Genomic DNA, 20,933 nt, shown 5'->3' with positions numbered 1-20,933 from the left:
TCACCTGGCCTTTCCTAACGATAACTGTGAACAAGCCATAGTCCTAACAAGCTAATTAAGGTCTGAGACCTTGGTAAAAGTTATGAGAGCTCAAATCTCTTGGGGTGCCCAAACTTTTGCATGATGCTCTTTTCCTTTTTCCCCCCACGCTAAAGTTGTACAAAACAAAAATACACTAATCTTGTTTAAAATGTTGAAAAGGATGCTTCATCTTTAACTTTATGACTTTTGGAGATCAGTTCATCTTCTACTCACTTAACCATTCACAGTAACAGAAATTTTGACCGGGGTGCCTTAACTTCTGCATGCCACTGTACAGGCCTGCAAACAGTAGCCAGGATGTGGTCTATAAATTACAAATTTGTTATGGGGAGTTTCAATAAGCAGGTGGCTGACAAGGGAAGTCAAAGCAAAAGACAGCATATAATAAAGCAAATATTAGTGGGAAGATAGAGGATTGGGAAGCTTTTAAAAACCAACAGAAGGCAACTACAAAAGCCATAAGGAGGAAAAAAAACCTAGCCAATAATATAAAAGAGGATACCAGAAGTTTCTCCCCCCCCACCCGACCCAGATATACAAAGAGTCAATGAGAGGTGAGAGTAGTATCAGAGCGCTGGAAAATGACACTGGAGGACAAACTGAATGAGCATTTTGTGTCAGTCTTGTGGAAAACACCAGCCGGAAATTTGAGAACGCTGGGGGTGGGGGGGGGGGGGGTAGTTGTTGAAAGTGCTTGGGAAGCTGAAAAGACTGAAGATAGACAAGTCACCTGGACCAGATGGACTCCAGGGCTCTGAAAGAGTTAGCTGATGAGATTATGGAGGAATTAGCAATGATTTTTAAAGAATCAATAGATTCTGGCATGGTTCCAAATTGCAAATGTCAGTCCACTTTTCAAGAAAGGAGGGAGGCAGAAGGAAATTAGCCTAACCTCTGTGGTTAGGAAGATGTTGGAGTCAATTGTTAAGGATGAGGCCTCAGGGTACTTGGATGCACGATAAAATAGGCCAAAGTCAGCATGGTTTCCTGACACACCTGTTGGAATTCATTGAAGAAGTAATAGGCAGGATAGACAAAGGTGTCAGTGGATATTGTTTACTTGGATTTTTGAAGGCCTCTGAGAAGGTGCCGCATATGAGACTGCTAAACAACATATGAACCCATAATATTATAGGACAGATACTAGCACGGATAGAGCATTGGCTGAGTGGCAGGAGGTCAAGAGTGGGAATAAAGGAAGCCTGCAGGGGTCAGTATTAGGACTGACTCTTTTCATGTTAATGTCAATGATTTGGATGACAGATGTGATAACTTTGTGGCCAAGTTTGTGCATGATACAAAGATGGAGGAGTACATAGTGAAGAGGAAGCGGGAAGTCTGAATAAACACTTAGATTAGGAGTATGGGCAAAGTGGCAGATGGAATATAGTTAGGTTATGCACTTTGGTAGAAGAAATAAAGGTATACACTATATTCTAAAAAGGATGCAAATTCAAAAATCAGATGTGCAGAGGGACCCGAGTCCTCATGCAGGATTCCTAAAGGTTAGCTTACAGATTGAATAAGTAGTAGGGAAGGCAAATGCAATATTAGAATTCATTTCAAGAGAACTAGAATATAAAAGCAAGGATGTAATGCTGAGGCTTGAAAAGGCACTGATGAGACCTCCATTGGACTATTGTGAGCAGCTTCGGGCCCTTTATCCAAGAAAGAATGTGCTGACATTGGAGAGAGTCCAGAGGAGGTTCACGAGCATGATCCCAGGAATCAAAAAGTTAACCTATGAGTGTCTGGTGGCTCTGGGCCTGTACTTGCTGGAGTTTTTTTTTTGGGGGGGAATCTAATTGAAATCTACTGAATATTGGAAGGCCTAAATCAAGTATACATGGAGAGGAAGTTTCCTACAGAGGGGGAAGTCTAGGACCAAAGGGCACAGCCTTAGAATACAAGGACATCCCTTTAGAACAGATGAGAAGGATTTTCTTTACCCTGAGCATGTTGAATCTGTGGAATTCATTGCCACAGATGGCTGTGGAGGCCAAGTCTTTGAGTATATTTAAAGTGGAGGCTGATAGGCACTTATTTAATAAGGATGTCAAAGGTCATGGGGAAAAGGCAGGAGAATGGGGTTGCCAGGGATAATAAATCAGGCATGATGGAATGGTGGAGCAGACTCAATGAGCAGAATGGCCTAATTCCACTCTCATGCCTCATGGTCTTTTGGTCTAAATTATGACATTAATAGATTTGAGATTGGGCATATATTTACAAATGTATTTTAGCAGTTAAGTTTGCAACAACACATATTGATAGGTGGAATATGATTAGATATTACCTGAAAATAAGAATTTAAATGGGTAAAGGAACAAGTGATAATAGATGATAAATACACAAATCATTAAACGTAGCAAGGTCACTAAAACAATCAAATCACACAGAAGCATTTATTTCTCAAAAGACAGGATTGAAAAGTAGAGAGATAGTTAATTTTTAAAAAATTGAACATTGGTTGGATGACACTTGGAGTACATACTATGTACAATTCTGGTCACCAGAGGGTGGAAAATGGATTTGCAAAGATCATACCATCTGGGTGCAATTACACCCATCATTACAAGAATAAATTAGGTCTCTTTACTCACATAAGAATGTGGTGAGGTGATCCAGTAAGTTTTTAAAATTAGTCACTGTTTTGTTGCCACCAAAGCCAAGAGTTATAAAAGTGAGAGTTTCGAAGAAATCAAATAGGTAATTTATTCAGAGAGTGGAAAGAATGCTGCCACACGAAGTAATTGAGGAACCAGGATACATTTAAGACATCAGATAAGCAGAGGATGGACAAGAGATGATTTTGCTGCAACTCAGAAGCACTAGAGGTGGACATAGATGTGGACTAGTTACACCAAATGGCCTATATCTGTACTTTATCCCCTAAAAAATCAAATTTCCTCAGCATGGTCATCCTATACCTTAATGAGGACCATTTATTACAGTGAAAACCACAGTCTTAGTTTACAACCTTGATATCTTGATGAAATTTATTTTAACTTCTATTTAAAGTGTGCCTTACCAAGTCCTTCACACCATCCCAAAGCAGTCAACATACATTTTTCATGTGCAGTCATTTTTGCTGAGAAAAGCAAATGCAGCAGCGATTTTGCGCACAGCAAAATTTCTCCAAACAGCAACGGAATGAGCGGTTAACTTGCTCTTGGAGGAATTGATTCTGGAAGAATCTTAGGGCAGAATAGTGGCCACCTTCAAACAAGGTGTTATTTAAGATTCATCTAACAGGCAGATGGGTACTTTTCCAAGGATAGTGCCTCAGCCAGCACAGCACTCCTAAATCCTGTATTGAAATATTCATCTAGACCAGATTAATACACTCATGTCCTAGAAAGAGATTAGAACCCACAAACTTCAATTGAAGATGAAAGTTCAAGCAGGGATAAGTCTATAGTTCAGATTGATTTTGATGTTCAAAAATGATGCCATTTAGACTAGGAGCTGCGTGCCTTTTACAACACATTTTATAAGACAATTATTGTATGATAATTGCTTTCCAGTTGCATTTCTCCCATCAAGTAGGGACTCCAACAACGTTGCCATAAAGCACCAAGCACAACAGAAGACGACAAAAAAAACCACAAAGCCACAGAGAATGCTTTTATGCACTGTCTAAATTTTGGATGTTTTCAACTGTCTAGGAGCTTATTGCAAATAAGCTAGCGCACGCTAAGCAAGTAGTGTTTAAGAGCAATCTCTTTAGAATATTATAATAAACATATCGAATGCTGAAAGGCCTTGATAGAGAGAATGTGGAGAGGATGTTTCCTATGGTGGGAGCGTCCAAGACCAGAAGAGTCAGCCTCAGAATTGAGGAGTGTCCTTTCAGAATGGAGATGAGGAGGAATTTCTTTAGCCAGAGAGTGGTGATCTGTGGAATTCGTTGCCACAAGCAACTGTGGAGGCCAAGTCTTTATGTATATTTAAGGCAGAGATTCATAGATTCTTGAGTGGTCAGGGCATGAAAAGATACAGGGAAAAGGCAGGAGATTGGGGCTGAGAAGAAAACTGGATCAGCCATTAAGTGGCGGATCAGACTCGATGGGCCAAATGGCTCAATTCTGCTCCTATGGCTTATGGTCTTATAAGATAGTAAAGGAAGCTATATTTATGACTTTGAATGTGGGAAGCTATTTACAGAATTTTTTTTGCATGTGACAAATAACAGTCATGTTGTCTTCAGACAGTACCATAACCAACCCAGCACCCCCATGGCTAACAGTAAACTATATTTAGCAAGGATCCTAATACTTTCTATTTAACTATAGAACATTGTGCAAGATTAGATGATGGAACGACAAGAGATTTGGATTCAGAAGGAGGATGGGAAATCCAGCTGACAGTTAAAATATGAAAAACCAGAAGATCAGGTTAATTAATAAGGGTGGGATTGGTAAAATTCTGTTTTACATACATGGAATTGATAAATATTCAATCAAACAGAACTTAAATTGGCCTGTGGCCCATCATGAAGATAAATTAGTGTAGGGTAGAAATGGCTCAAGTCACTGAGAAAGAGTAAATGCTCAGAATAGAATACAAGAGGAGTAACAAGGAGTACAAAGGATGCTGGAGGATTGTCAGTTTAATTCAGCGCAACAGTTCTACGTCTTTCAATGGGTTATTATGAGAACACAGGAAAACCATAGCAAAACTTCATTGTTTCCTAGGTCTAAGCAGAAACTGCTTCACAGCTAAGTTCAAATAATAAAAGGGCAATTACTTAGCATATTCTGTATCCATGAAAGGTTGACTATATGGATTTCAAATTGGAGTGTAATGATTGAAGGTGGTTATTGACATAAAGGTAATTAAATATACAACAATCACAAAGCTTGAAAAATGTTCCTTATTTGTGAAGCTTTATCATGATGCTTGACTAAATACAATAATTTTACCTTAATATCAGCTCTGAGCTCCACTAGTTGCTCCTCCGACATGCGGACTGCATTGTCAGTCAGTCTCTTTAATGCTTCAGCTCTCTTCTGGCGGCTGTCCAGGATTTCAACTAAGGGGAAGCAAGAGCACATTATTTAGTGGATGCTTTCACTGAAGAAAATTCATCCACATATAGTACATCAGGACCAAGGTAGAATTAGAAAATACTTGATTTAATAAACCACTTATTAACAAAGCAGGTCACATCTTAGTGGAAACCACATGCCTTTAAATGGCTTAAAACAAGGCTTTTGTAAACATCAGTTCTAAATTTGAGTAGAGGTGCTTCACCATCTTAATAAATAGTATTTGATTTATTGTTGAAAAGGTATTCAATTCAACAGCGATTGAACTCATCACATCTATCACCTCAACTTGGCCTCACAAAAATCTTATAAGGTGTGCATTAGAACAGAGATGGCAGAGGAGTGCGCTCATTCACCATCCTGGCTCCAAGAGAACCAAAGATAACTTCATAAAAAATATTAATTTACAGGTAGGGGATATTGATGTGAAGGTCAGTATTTATTGCCCATAAGCTAGAGGTTTCCAATCATTTTTATGTCATGGACCGATACCATTAAGGGGTCCATGGACCCAAGTTTGGGAACTCCTGCAATAAGCTGACAGCTCTCAAGGTCATGAAGGTTAATAACTTTCTTGAATTACTGCAGTTACAGGATTTTGATCTTGTAATGGTATTTCCATATCAGGATGGCGTGGACTTGCAAGAAGTGAAGGTGCTCTTGTGTATCCATTGCCCTTATGGTGGAAGGATTGCAACTGTGAGAGGTGCTGCCAGAGTATCCAGGCTAGTAACTGCAGTGCACTTGCAGACAGTACATGCTGCAACAGTGAGAGTGAATGTATACTTGGACCAAGTTTTTAAAATTAATGTAAACAGATGATAGTGATGTGGTTTCATCAACCATAGGCACTATAAGGTGCCCTGACATGGTGGCAACGAATACAAGATCCATTCAATAACCTCAACTGGATGCTGTGTTTAAAAAATCTGATTAGCAAATAGTAAGGTGAAACTGAAAGCCACTTAGGCAGGTGGAAGATAAAGTTTCTTTCAACCTGGTCATCTATTTCAACTGTTTATAAGTTTACATCAGTTTCAGGGAAGAAAATCTGTTTTGCCACTTTGGAAGTAACACTACCATCTGCTTAAGCTGTTAGAAATCAATGCCAGTAAAAATCTGATAACCAGGCATCCTTGGGTCTTTGTTGGTGCCAGATTAGCAGATTTTCTAGATTATGGCATTTTATTGCTATTAATACTCTAGCACACTTATAATACATTTAAAAAAAGTGTTGCTGATATGCAAGTTATCATCAAAGGCAAAAAAATGGCTGGCGTCACTTACCACCTTAATGCAAGGGTGTTTATTAGGTGTGTCAAAAATTAGCAAAAACAGTGAAAAGAAAACTGCTAATATTTACAAAATGTTTTCTAGCAGGAAACACAATAATAACCGTAAATAATTCAGAAGATATATAGCTACGGTGGTTGATGGCTGGGTGGAGCTGTTCTCCAATCCTAGAAATTTTCTTGCAAACATTTCGTCACCAAGCAAGGAGACATCATCAATGCTCTGTTAATTGTGGTGTGTCCTCCAAATACTTGGCCTCTATATAGTTTTCAATCAGCTGACTGGTCGTCATTTCAGAAACTCAATTGCGATGTGAGAAGAAACCTTGACATTGGTTGCATGTCAAACTCTGATGTGGTCTGGAATTTTGCCCACATTGGCTCATAAACAGGATTGAGGTCTGTGTGTTTGATTAGATAATTGTTTGCGGAAAACCACCCTTCCAGGAATTCTCTTACATGCCGCATGTTTGCTTGCGCCATGACTTTTACCGATGCCCAATTGAATTTGTGCCACTTTCAATGTTTACAGCCAGTTATTGTCCATGGATCCTGGTGGATAGTTTTCTCCCAGTTTGGCCGATGTAATAGTTGCTGAGGTTCCCACACTGGATTTGTAGACCACATTTGTTTTATCTAATAGCTTGGTTTATTCTTTTAGTCTGCAAAATACTCTCAACGTTGCTGTTGGCTTATATGTTACTGAAATTCACTCTTGGAGCAGTCAAGGCTGTCATTTCTGAGATATTTCAAATGTATGGAAGGGGAACCTGTTTGATTGCTTCTGGTTGGAGCTCTGTCGACCTCGTATGAAGTTCCACGGGTATCCGTTTAGTGCGACACAGCAAACAACCAAATGCACAAGCTGTATCTAAACTTTGTTCTGAAGAGTGGAGAAAAGAAACTTTAAAAAGTTTCTTTAAAGTTACTAAAGTTTCTAAAAAGTTACTTTAAAAAGAAACATTTTAAAAGCATTTGCATGAAACAAATACCTGCACAATTTCATATGAAGATGCCTACTAGGTTGACAATGCACCAAACAAGAAGTGACCAAACAGCTGTCCTTCCATACATATGAAATACCTGAGAAATGCTGGCCTGACTGCTCCAAAAACATAGAAATTCAATCGCACACAAGCCAACAGCAACATTGAGGAGAGTACTTTGCAGACCAAAAGAACGAACTAAGCTATTAGACAAGACCAATGTGGTCTACAAAATCCAATGCAGGGACCTCAGCAAATATTACGTCAGCCAAACTGGGAGAAAACTATCTACAGCGATCCATGAACGTCAACTGGCTGTAAAGCAGTGTGACCCACTCTGCCTCATTTCTACCCACGAAGATCAAGAGGGACAGAAATTCAACTGACCATCAGTGAAAGTCATGGTGAAAGCAAACACATAGTACGCAAGAGAACTGTTAGAAGTGTGGTTTCCAGCAAACAATTTTGTAAACAAACATGTAGACCCCCCATCTTACTTATGAACCAATGTGGGCAAAATTCCAGACCACAACGCACGAAGCTCATCACACAGCCAATCAGTGACGAGATTTCCTCCCCAAATCATAACCGAGTTTCCAAAATGACGTCATATCAGCTGATTGAAAAGTATATAAAGGCCAAGCATTCAGAGGAGGCACCACAATCAACAGCACACTTATGATACAAGATATCTCCTCGTATGGTGATGAATCATTTGCAAGTAAATTGCCAAGAACGGAGAACAACTCAACCCAACCACAATAGCAGTTCCATATTTTGTCCAGTGTGAACTCCTGGTAGTCCTGTACAATCTCGTGTACTGAGAGCGATGAGCCCTGCTTTTTTTTTTTTGGGCAACAGAACATGTCATCTTTAGTTACCACAAAGTTAATTTAAGACTACACACAAATCAGAATATGGTGCACCCCACAATGTAGTTATAATCATATTATAAAATAAACAAAAGTATCTGAATACAGAATACAAGCATGTACACATTTACATATCCCCATTACTAAAGAAATGGAATATTCACCACGTATGCTGGGAAAGGCACCTTAAAGCCAACCTGAGCACATCAGCTCAGTGACAGTAGTAGTGCATGTGTAAGTAAGTGTGTATGCCGAGCGCTCTCTGCTACAGTTATATTTTAGTATAATACATTTTAGTGAACAATGCGAGGGCAGGAATCAGGGCGTAGTGAGTTGGAAAGGAATGCTGGTAATAAACTGACCAGGCCCCATTCCCATAATCCTTTTAACTTCGCTGAGGTCCTACAGAGCACAAGAATGGGGCCTTGGCAAAGCAGCTGCTATTGTGATTGCCAAACAGTTATAAAGTAGATTACCAGAGTTTTACTGTGGTCTCAAATCCGGATTAACATCCTTTCCTTCTATTCCTATCAATTTAAGATAAACTGTTTAGAACTATAGTCACCGATCCAGGCTACAAGAAAAAAAAAAAACTGTAGTTGCAATGTCATAATTATACAAGCTCCTTGGGCCGATGACTGCAATATTAACAATGGGACTCTTGCACACATTAAAGTTATTGGTTTACAAAGAAAAATTAAAAATCATCACTTGATATCGATCACAATAGCAAGAAACAGACAACTACCAAGACTGAACTAAGCTTCAAGAAGGGAGCCAGCCTACGCCCCATGCTCACAAGGGAAAACAAATGATGGAAAATATTGCACAATTCATTGCAGTACTTTCTTTACCCCCTATTATGTAATCCAGTTTATAATCTCAAATGATCAGCATTATCTCCCATCACTGAGTTTCAATTTACTGCTTGAAATCTACCCAGCAGCAAAATAATGCCATAAATCCCATGTAAAAATTTAAATAATTATTTGAAGTCTTTATCTGTGAGCTAATTTAGTCATTTCAAGATGAATGATGCTTACCCTTGACTGAAATACACCAGCTGGAGGCTTAGCAAAAACTCAAGAGTCTGGCATGAGGAAAATTAATAAATCACTCAAGTGAGGTTTCTGTTGAGTATTTGTTTGTTCTAATAAGGTAGTAAACATGGTTCTACTTTCTCAATTCTAAATTGGTTAGGATCTGCAATCAATTGAAAATAATGTTTACTTATTAATATAGATTGCATATAAACTGAAAACTAACAGTTGCTCTTTAATAGCACCTTTTACACCCCTTTCTGGATGCTGAAAATCAATTTCCAGCTGACGAATTACAAGGAAAAACAGAAACATCATCCTTATACGCATACACATTGAAATATTGAAACTTAAATGGAATATAGCACACTTTACTATGCCTTAGGAAACCGGTCTACATTGATTTGAAAGGAGCCACTTTAACACAGCTTTAACTAGATTATAGATCAAGAGGTTTAACAGACCAGAGGTATTCTTGAGTACTACAAACTAGCGGAGTGATGATACTCCTGAAAAGTGATACTAAATACTGTAAAATAGTCACTTACGTGCTGCTGCTTTGACTTTATCCATTTCCCCAAGAAGTGCCACCTCTCTGTCCATAAAACTGCAAAGAAAGGAAACAAAACTTATCTAACAAGCTTTTCTAATTATTACAGAAGTCAGACCTCACTGGGATCAGACTTCAGCTTCGTTCTGAATATTTGAAAAGGACTGACCAGATTTAAAAATGTTTTAATTTTAAGATAGGACAATTTGCTGAGTGTTTGTTTCTTCTTTTTGCTGTTACAATGAAAACAATTTTAAATTTTTGATGTGAAGTAATTTAAATTGCTTTTGTGTATGTGCTATACAATGAAAATAGAATTCATATCAATAATATGGTGATAGTGCTAATAGCCTAATTTTCCCATTTTACCTAAAGGTTATAATGATTCAAGTAGTAGTTGTCCTGCTCAAAATACAATTGATTTTATTCCGACTTGTGTGCAGTTAGAACCCATTCCTCAGATAACTAAAGGCAAACAAAGGTGTTTGGTGATGAGTATTAATCAGAGCTAGCTATGCAGAAGGACAGCCAGCAGAAACGGGGAAATAATTTGCACTTTCAAAACAACGCAGCACACCATTGATCCATCCAGGAAAGGGAGAGGACATTCAAATACTGTTTGTTTTTAATCAACTTGGGCTTGATTTATCTAAAACTCACTTTTTCATGTAATAACTTAATTCAATTATAGATGTCTATTATTAACTATTCAATATTTTCTAGTGCAGATATTTCCCTCAACTGGCTGTCAAAACTTGGTTATCACATGCACCTCCAACACTTTGTAAGAATTTGATAATAAAGAATGGTTGAAACTGTTTCAAAACCTTGGATTGTTGATAAAAGTCACAATCAAAATTTCAATCATGAATGGATTCACAGTATTGTCTGGTATACTACAAAACATTTACCAGGCAGATTATTTCAAGGTTTTAATAAAACTTTTTTTCAGCTGTTTGAATGCAATTCCAGTAATCACGTTCCTTGTTGATCAATTTATGTAATGCATGCGACTCCTCTTAAAAGATGAAAAAATATTTCATTATTTTTGCTCATATCACAGTAGATCAACCACTACCACTGTGCAAGAGTAGAAAATACTACAAAATCTTAGATTTACAATTTTCACGAATCAAAAATAAATCAACAATTCATAAGGAACTTGAAGCAAATATTTGAACCAATTTGTCTTTCACAGCGCCAATGCGATAGAAATCAGAGCATTACAAATACAGCTACAAAAATCACCTTTATTATCTTGTTTGTGTGAAGGAGTGTTTTACTATTGGGGAAAATACTTTTTAGCTCCTAGATTCAAGCATTTGCAGGTAGGTGAATCACAACTAGATGAAAAGTAAAGCCCCCTCATCCCCACACCAACACTCTGCATGATGTTTTTCCATTTCCCATACCAATCTACTTCACTGATTGGAATGCTACTATGTTAATTGAAGTTTGTTTTGCTCTGAACCCATGCCCATGGGGAACTGGTTTGGTTATCTGAATTAATTAAGAGTTAGGAAGATTTAGCATTCTCTTCCAACACCACCTGTGGCAGCTCCTAATGGATATGTTGTAAGCTCTGGACTCTGTCAAGTTGCTCTGTAATTTGTTCATGTCAATGTTTTCTTCTCCATTCTTTGAAGGGGTTATGGATTGGGGTGCATGAGTGAAGGTGCCAACCATGAACTTTAAAAAAAAACCTGATGCTAGAATTATTTGCTTTTCAGGTTGTGGGAAACATTGACTCTCAGCTTCATCTGCAAATGTCACCCATGCACACAAGGTCTACATGACTGATTCCTTTTCTGGAAGCATTGTAGCTTTTATTCAATTTAACCCCATGTTGCTATTCCAGTAACCTAAACATTAGGTAGACTACGACCCCAATCATGCACATAACTGATGCGCCATCACTTAATGTACCACGGGAAGCACACATTTCAGAACAGACTAACCATGGTATTTGGCTAGGGTCTCTTAGAATATGTAAAAAGCCTGTATTTCTAACTCATCTAATGGATATAAAGTGTAATATGATCATTGTAGAAGACCTGTCACACTTACTATTTTGCTCCCCCAGAACATGTCTCCACCTGTCAACATCTTAGATTTTTCTCATTTTGCTTCAAAGTTTACCGTGTAGTTACCGAGGATCTCAGCTGCTACAAGGCCATTTATGAGAAAAAGCTCTGTACAAACCTCCCTTGATGCCTACTTCAAGAAATTGACTCCAGTAGTAAACCACCCCCCTCCAGCAGCAGAATCAAACCATGACCCTCCACAGCACTAGGTCCATCATAATGTTACCTCACGAATGCCCCTTCTGGTGATGCAAAACATTGATACAACCTTATGTAGTTACTTTTATTATTACTGTATTAGGTTTAAGATGTTTTAGTGTATTTGGAAATGTTTAAGCGTTTTATATGCACAGGAAGGTAAAATATATACTACAGTGGCATGCAAAGGTCTGGGCAACCCTGGTCAAAATTTCTGTTACTGTGTATGGCTAAGTGAGTAAAAGATGACCTGATTTCCAAAAGGCATAAAGTTAAAGATGACACATTTCTTTAATACTTTAAGCAAGATTACTTTCTTATTTCCGTCTTTTACTGTTTCACAATAACAAAAATGGAAAAGGGCCCAAAGCAAAAGTTTGGGCACCCTGCATGGTCAGTACTTAGTAACACCCCATTTGGCAATTATTACAGCTTGCAAACGCTTTCTGTAGCCAGTTAAAAGAGTCTTTCAATTCTCGTTTGGGGGATTTTGGCCCACTCTTCCTTGTAAAAGGCTTCTAGTTCTGTGAGATTCTTGGGCCGTCTTGTACGCACTGCTCTTTTGAGATCTATCCACAGATTTTCGATGATGTTTAGGTCGGGGGACTGTGAGGGCCATGGCAAAACCTTCAGCTTGTGCCTCTTGAGGTAGTCCACTGTGGATTTTGAGGTGTGTTTAGGATCATTATCCTGTTGTAGAAGCCATCCTCTTTTCATCTTCAGTTTTTACAGACAGTGTGCTGTTTGCTTCCAGAATTTGCTAGTATTTAAATTGAATTCATTCTTCCCTCTACCAGTGAAATGTTCCCTGTGTCACTGGCTGCAACACAAGCCCAAAGCATGATCGATCCACCCCCATGCTTAACATTTGGAGAGGTGTTCTTTTCATGAAATTCTGCACCCTGTTTTCTCCAAACATACCTTTGCTCATTGCTGCCAAAAAGTTCTATTTTAACTTTATCAGTCCACAGGACTTGTTTCCAAACTGCATCAGGCTTGTTTAGATGTTCCTTTGCAAACTTCTGATGCTGAACTTTGTGGTGAGGATGCAGGAAAGGTTTTCTTCCGATGACTCTTTTATGAAGGTCATATTTGTGCAGGTGTCGCTGCACAGTAGAACAGTGCACCACCATTCCAGAGTCTACTAAATCTTCCTGAAGGTCTTTTGCAGTCAAATTGGGGTTTTGATTTGCCTTTCTAGCAATCCTACGAGCAGTTCTCTTGGAAAGTTTTCTTGGTCTTCCAGACCTCAACTTGACCTCCACTGTTCCTGTTAACTGCCATTTCTTAATTACATTATGAACTGAGGAAACGGCTACCTGAAAACGCTTTGCTATCTTCTTATAGCCTTCTCCTGCTTTGGGGGCATCATTTATTTTAATTTTCAGAGTGCTAGGCAGCTGCTCAGAGGAGCCCATGGCTGTGGATTGTTGGGACAAGGTTTGAGGAGTCAGGGTATTTATAAAGCTTTGAAATTTGCATCACCTGGTCTTTCCTAACGATGACTGTGACAAGCCATAGCCCTAACAAGCTAATTAAGGTCTGAGACCTTGGTAAAAGTTATGAGAGCTCAAATCTCTTGGGGTGTCCAAACTTTTGCATGGTGCTCCTTTCTTTTCTTTCCCCTCTAAGATTGTACAAAATAAAAATAATACACTTATCTTGCTTAAAATGTTGAAAAGAATGCTTCATCTTTAACTTTATGACTTTTGGAGATCAGTTCATCTTCTACTCACTGAACTATTCACAGCAACAGAAATTTTGACTGGGATGCCCAAACTTTTGCATGCCACTGAATATACTAAGACAAGCGTTTGACTAACTGACGCTAGTTAAGGCTGGATGTACCTGTTCTGATTTACGTACAAATCAAACTTAAAGACAGATTTGGGAACGGATCTCGTTCACAACCCGGGGACTGCCTGTACACCAGCAGGAAAAAGAATCTCAGGGTTGTATGTGGTGACATGTTTGTACACTAATAATACATTTTACTTTCACTTTGATATGGAAGTGAGACAAAGCAGCGGCGAGGTCATGGACCCTATACAGATTACAGAGGAGGTATTTGCTGTCGATGCATATCAGTGGATAAATCTCCAGAGCTGGACAAGGTGTTCCCTCAGACCCTATGGGAGGCAAGTCTAGAAATTGCAGGGACGCTAGCAGAGATGGTTAAATCATCCTTGGTGACAAGAGGGGTAACTGGAGGACTAGAAAATAGCTAATGTTGTTCCGCTGTTTAAGAGAGACTCTAAGATAAACCAGGAAATTATAGGCCGGTGAGCTTGACATCAGTAGTGGGAAAGTTATTGGAAGGTATTCTGAGGGACTGGATGGTATTTGGACTGACAGGGATTGATCAGAGATAGTCAGCTTATCTTTGTGCAAGGCAGGTATTGAGTAACCAATCTTATAGTGTTTTTGGATGAGATTACAAGGAAAGCTGATGAAGGCAAGGCAGTGGATGTTGTCTACATGGACCTCAACAAGGCGTTTGACAAGGTCTTGTGTAGGATGCTGGTCAAGAAGGTTGAGTTGCTTGGCATTCAGGGTGGAGTAGTAAATTGAATTAGACATTGGCTTTGTGGGAGATGTCAGAGAGTGATAGTAGAAGGTTGCCTCTCTGACTGGAGGCCCATGAGTAGTGGTGTGCTGCAGGGATTGGTGTTGGGTCATGTATATCAAAGGTCTGGATGATAATGTGGTTTAATGGACAAGCAAATTGTGGATGACATTGAGATTGGGGGTATAGTGGACAGCAAAGCTTACAGCGGGATCTGGACTTGCTGGAAAAATAGGCTGAAAAATGGCAGATGGAATTTAATGCAGACAAGTGAGAGATGTTGCACTTTTGGGAGGACCAACCAGGGTAGGTCTTACACAGTGTACGGTAGGCCACTGAGGAATGCAGAACAGAGGGATCGGGGAATAGATAGATAGATAGATACTTTATTCATCCCCATGGGGAAATTCAACTTTTTTTCCAATGTCCCATACACTTGTTGTAGCAAAACTAATTACATACAATACTTAACTCAGTACAAAAAATATGATATGCATCTAAATCACTATCTCAAAAAGCATTAATAATAGCTTTTAAAAAGTTCTTAAGTCCTGGCGGTAGAATTGTAAAGCCTAATGGCATTGGGGAGTATTGACCTCTTCATCCTGTCTGAGGAGCATTGCATCGATAGTAACCTGTCGCTGAAACTGCTTCTCTGTCTCTGGATGGTGCTATGTAGAGGATGTTCAGAGTTATCCATAATTGACCGTAGCCTACTCAGCGCCCTTCGCTCAGCTACCGATGTTAAACTCTCCAGTACTTTGCCCACGACAGAGCCCGCCTTCCTTACCAGCTTATTAAGACGTGAGGCGTCCCTCTTCTTAAAGCTTCCTCCCCAACACGCCACCACAAAGAAGAGGGCGCTCTCCACAACTGACCTATAGAACATCTTCAGCATCTCACTACAGACATTGAATGACGCCAACCTTCTTAGGAAGTACAGTCGACTCTGTGCCTTCCTGCACAAGGCATCTGTGTTGGCAGTCCAGTCTAGCTTCTCGTCTAACTGTACTCCCAGATACTTGTAGGTCTTAACCTGCTCCACACATTCTCCATTAATGATCACTGGCTCCATATGAGGCCTAGATCTCCTAAAGTCCACCACCATCTCCTTGGTCTTGGTGATATTGAGACGCAGGTAGTTTGAGTTGCACCATATCACAAAGTCCTGTATCAGTTTCCTATACTCCTCCTCCTGTCCATTCCTGACACACACCCCACTATGGCCGTGTCCATAATTCAGGTCCATAATTCATTGAAAGTGGTGGCACAAGTCATAAAGGCACTTTTGGCAAATTGGCCTTCATAGATCAAAGTATCGAATACAGGTGTTGGGATGTTATCTTGGAGTTGTACAAGACATTGTTTAGGCCTAATCTGTGTTGAGTTTGGTCACCTATCCACAACAAAAATGTAAATAAGATTGAAAGAGTACGGAGAAATTTTACAGGGATGATGCCAGAACCTGAGCTACAAGATTGAATAGGTTAGACCTTTATTCCCTAGAAAGCAGAAGATTGAGGGGCGATTTGATAAAAGGTATGCAAAATTATGAGGGGTATAGGTGGGGTAAAACACAAGCATTCTTTATCCACTGAGGTCATGGGTTAAGGGTGAAAGTGTGGTGAGTATGTGGAATGAGCTGCCAGCACAAGTGGTGGATACAATTTTGATTTCAATGGTTAAGAGAAGTTCAGAGAGGTATGTGGATGGGAGGGGTACAGAGAGCTATGGTCCAGGTGCAGGTCGATAAGACTAGGCAGATTAAATGGTTCAACATGGACCAGATGGGCTACAGGGACTGTTTCTGTGCTGTAGGTTTCTATGACTCTGTGCAGCCAGATATGGGCGAACAGACTCTTCAAATGTATGTGACAAAACAAAAATCAGTAATTTCACAAAAAAAAACATCATAACCTTTCTTTAAAAAAAAAGCTCACTTAATATTTAACATGAATATGCAGGAATGCAGATCTGTTAAAGTCACTTGCCATTCAGACAATTTTCAGATCCTACAACCTGCTAATGTACAATTTCCTATCTAAAATTTATCCCACTAGGCTTCTACTGTCTAGCTGTTGACTTGGATTTACTGCACAACTGCTCCCTTGGTGACTGAACCTGTTGGATCACCAGAGATATTGTGTTACAATTCTGTGGAAGAAAGGAAGGACAACAAATGGCAAAAAGTGTATCTAAATATAAATACTAAGGGATAAAATAAAATCAAACTGGCTGGTTTGGACATTTATCATTACATAACTGTATAAAAGAGAAGATTTCTGGAATGTCCACAAAACAATTTATTTTAATCATTGGGTATCATAATTCTTTTGTTAACTGGATAAAATGCCTTCTAACTGTTGGCAGGTCACTAAATATCTGTTTTGCCAGTGTTCAATGTTTCAATAAACTCTTTCATTTAAATTTCCTTTGTGTGTAATAAATACGTAAAGAAACTGCAGTAAAATGGATTAGAAGGTGCAATTTCAAGGGGAAATCTCATCATAGAGAAAGCAATTGGGGCAGTTTTGATATTATTGAGACCAACAAATAAAATGCAGTTGATTACAGATAAATGCATATTCACTCTGGAATCAAAAGTACAACGTCAAGGGAGTTTATACATTTGAACTATTTTTCAAGGATGAAACGGTCTGGGAATAACATACCTATTATACATTCTAAATGGAAATTGAAACCATCAAACTGAACTGTCAAACTATTTAAATTTACAGCAAGTAGATTTACTTAACCTATGGGAAAGTTAAACAATTGCTTCGGTAACTGACATCACAAATAGATTAACTGCCCATTTTAAATTTGATTGTTCAGTGATGCATTGCTAAATTAATACATAACATGAAGATAGTAGAAATCAAATGTTTTTACAATAAGGAAGCGGGGAAATACCAGTGGCATAAGAGAATCCAAAACAGAAGGAATTCTATAATTGAAAAATAGTATCTTAGCTGGACTTGTCATTGGTGGATTTAAGCAGTTGGTTTTCTTTTGAGAACATCACTAGCAGGAAAGATAGTGGTGGGTCCATTAATGTTGTCTAAAAGGGCTTCTCAAGTTATATGATTAGTCTCTGCATAATATATAATCATAAATTACTGTGATCTTAGGAACAGTTGTGACATATTGGTTAGAAAGTAGTAGATGGCAGGGCTTGGCAAAAGATGTGATCAGTGGAACTTTCAGATTTTCATCAGGTACATCAATTACCTAGATGAAGGAAAAGTAAACTACCTAATTATGCAAGTGACATGGAAGGAAACATTAATAATTTATGCAATGTTATAAAGAAATACAAATCCAATTACTGTGCAAATTACTGTCATGGCTGGAGGTCAGTATGCAGAAGGGCAAAGTTTGAATCCAAAAATGACAATGTTTTCTTGTGTTAAGAGCTTAGTGACTGGAGTATGCTGGTGAATATACTCATATCACCAAAAGAAATAAAAACACGGCAACAGGTACAAAAAGGTGAACAGAATTTTGGCTTTTAGGTCAAAAGGGAGAAATGTTTCTGTTCAGCAGTCTTGGTCAGATGCAGTCCTACAGTTTTAAGCACTTTCATATTGATTTGAGGAAGTGATGGAACAGATTCCTTTGACAGAAATGTACATAAACTTGTGGTAGATGATCATAAAAAGTAGTACCTAGCCCACTCTACATGCAATTCTAGTTGGCCCAGCAAACTGAAGCACAAAGGTGAAGTGAACATTGGGACAAACTGATTGAGGTGTCTAGAATGGGGGGGGGGGGGGGGGGGGTGGCATCACAGTACCAAAATAAGGTGTCAACCAATAAGGATGGACAAGGAGAAACTTCTTCACCATGATCATCATGAACCTTTGGCATTTTCTACCCAAGAAGACTGTAAGGACTCAGCCAGTAAGAGAATTAAGGAAATAGGATTAGTGCAGGAAAGTGGAGCTGATGTAATCGATCAGCCATAAACGAAATGGTACAGTAGACACAAGGGACCAAATGGCTACTCAGTTTATTTTGACTGCTCTTATTGAAGAGAAAACATGTATTATTTGATCAATTGCTGACGAGATAAGCAGTGTTGATAACCATGATGCCTTGGCATTTACCCTGTACGTCTACAGTTTTGGCTCCTATTCACAAGGCATTTTTCTGCTCTTCTTCCTACAAAGCAAAAAGATTTATTCTGCCAATGTATCATATTAAAGAAAAGCACTCTGTGCAACAGAAACAAAACATGTTAAGTGTACCAATAGGAAATTTTACAGGATACACATTTTACTTTTATTGTTGTCCCGTCTGATTTCCACACATTTGGCACATCACAAGGCTGATGATTAGCTTCCAAACATCTGTCAGCATCATTAAGTTTATGCCTGCTGGGACTGGAGCATCTAGTTACAAAACTGACTCCGGGGAAACCAAAACTGAATCCCATTGCTCTGTAAAACTGAAGCTGCAGTATGAAAGTTCACAGAAACATTTAGTCACAACACGTCAAGCAATAATCCAGTGTGGTGCCCGCCCTTCCAGTGGATTTAAGTTTCATTTCAATGGAAATCACATGACCTTTGTGGAACAGGTTGTTTGAATCAAGTTGTTGCTTGGCAGATAGGCACAGAGTACAGGTATCTTGAAGACTAATATAACAAAGCAAACAATCCCACATGGAATGATGAACTACAATAACCATTAAATGTGGTAAACATTGAAAAGAATGACCATTGTAATCTGCCTGTCACACCTTTTTTAAAATTGAATGCTTCAATTTCTTCAGTGAGATTTAATAGCCAAGTATCGGCTTTTGATTTTATTATGGTGTGGGTTATTATTACCATCTTGTCCTAGGAATATGAAGCACTGCAGAACGTTTTTGTTCTATAGGATACAACTTCAGTTTCCATTTTTTCACATGACATGGGGTGGGGGGCCGTGGGGAGCCATATGCCCCATCAACATCATGCTGACTCTCAAGAGTAATCCCATTAATCCCTCTTCTCACTGTTACCATCAGGTAGAAGGCACAGAAGCCTGAAGGCACACACTCAATGATTCAGAAACAGCTTCTTCCCCTTTGCCATCTGATTCCTACATGGACATTGAACCCATGAGCATTACCTCATTGCTTTTTATTTCTGTTTTTGAACAACTACTTTTACCTTAACTATTTAACAGGCATGTATATACTTACTGTAATTCAGTTTTTCTCTGTATCATGTATTGCATTGTACTGCTACTGTAAAATTAACAAATTTCACGGCATATGCCAATAATAGATCTGATTAATCACATTGCCCCAATTATTCCCCAACACTCAACTACCAACAGACCTTCAGAGGGTAGCTTACAGTAACCAATTAACCTAGCAATCAGTGTCTTTGGGGTGTTGAAGGAAACCAGAAAGCCACAGGGTCACAGGAAAAATGTGGAAACTTCACACAGACAGCAGACGTCAGGACTGAACCCAGGTGACTGGAGCTGTGCAGCAGCAACTCTTCCATTTGCTCCACTGTGCCTCCCAAATACCCAACTCCTCTGGGTTGCCTCATAGCCAGTGCATCAAACCAATGGAATGTAAACAGAGATTCTTTTATCAAGAATCTGTTGCAACATCAGAATAAAAGTGACACCCAATTACCTAACTGCAGTTATCTTTGCAGGGCAAACTTAGAAATAGGTACTCCCTTCCGGTTATAATTATATACATTTTAAATTGAATCCAAAACAAATACAGCTGATTTTCACACGGTAATCATTTTCAACACCAGGAAAACTTTAATTTTCGTAGAAGGGATAAGTTAGAGGGCAATATTTCACTTCAGGGTCACAATGAGTTTTTCCTGCATGATTCACTCAAGCTGTCAGGCAACAGCTTATGGTCTTACTGCATCCGGAATGGCCAAAGGGAATTTGTTGAAGTTCTAAAGTCAATTTTCTCATGTTTTGTTTGAAGATTTTCTTTCATGAAACAGAAAGTACTTAAGTCCCATCTATGACAAGGTTAGGTGAAAGTGGGAAAATGATTAGTTAAAGACTATATATAGTCTTTATATGTATATAGACCACAGAGGTTTATCTTATGACATAGCATTTATTTTAACATTCTTATTGTTCAAGCAACTTCCGTTAAAGAAACTGGAAGCTCTGAGATTTACTTAGCTAAATCTTATAGTGAGAACATTATACAGTGTTATTCAATTTATCTGAAGATTTCATGTAGTATATGGAGATATAGTTTCATAGCAGGCCTCT

At 38.8% G+C, this 20,933-nt stretch overlaps 1 protein-coding gene across 1 annotated transcript in view; it reads right to left on the bottom strand.

Moving 5' to 3' along the window:
* LOC140741119 (spermatogenesis-associated serine-rich protein 2-like) overlaps positions 1–20,933 on the bottom strand; it is a 117,110-nt gene that overhangs the window by 17,139 nt on the left and 79,038 nt on the right. Inside the window, exons 9-10 of the mRNA XM_073070909.1 lie at positions 9,832–9,890; positions 4,968–5,077 (exon numbers count right to left, since the gene is read on the bottom strand). Coding sequence (XP_072927010.1) covers positions 4,968–5,077; positions 9,832–9,890 — 169 coding nt within the window. The remainder of the gene's footprint in view (positions 1–4,967; positions 5,078–9,831; positions 9,891–20,933) is intronic.

The sequence above is a fragment of the Hemitrygon akajei genome, chromosome 18 (genome assembly GCF_048418815.1).
Source record: "Hemitrygon akajei chromosome 18, sHemAka1.3, whole genome shotgun sequence".
Classification (NCBI taxonomy): domain Eukaryota; kingdom Metazoa; phylum Chordata; class Chondrichthyes; order Myliobatiformes; family Dasyatidae; genus Hemitrygon; species Hemitrygon akajei.
This window is presented reverse-complemented; position numbering and strand designations above follow the sequence as displayed.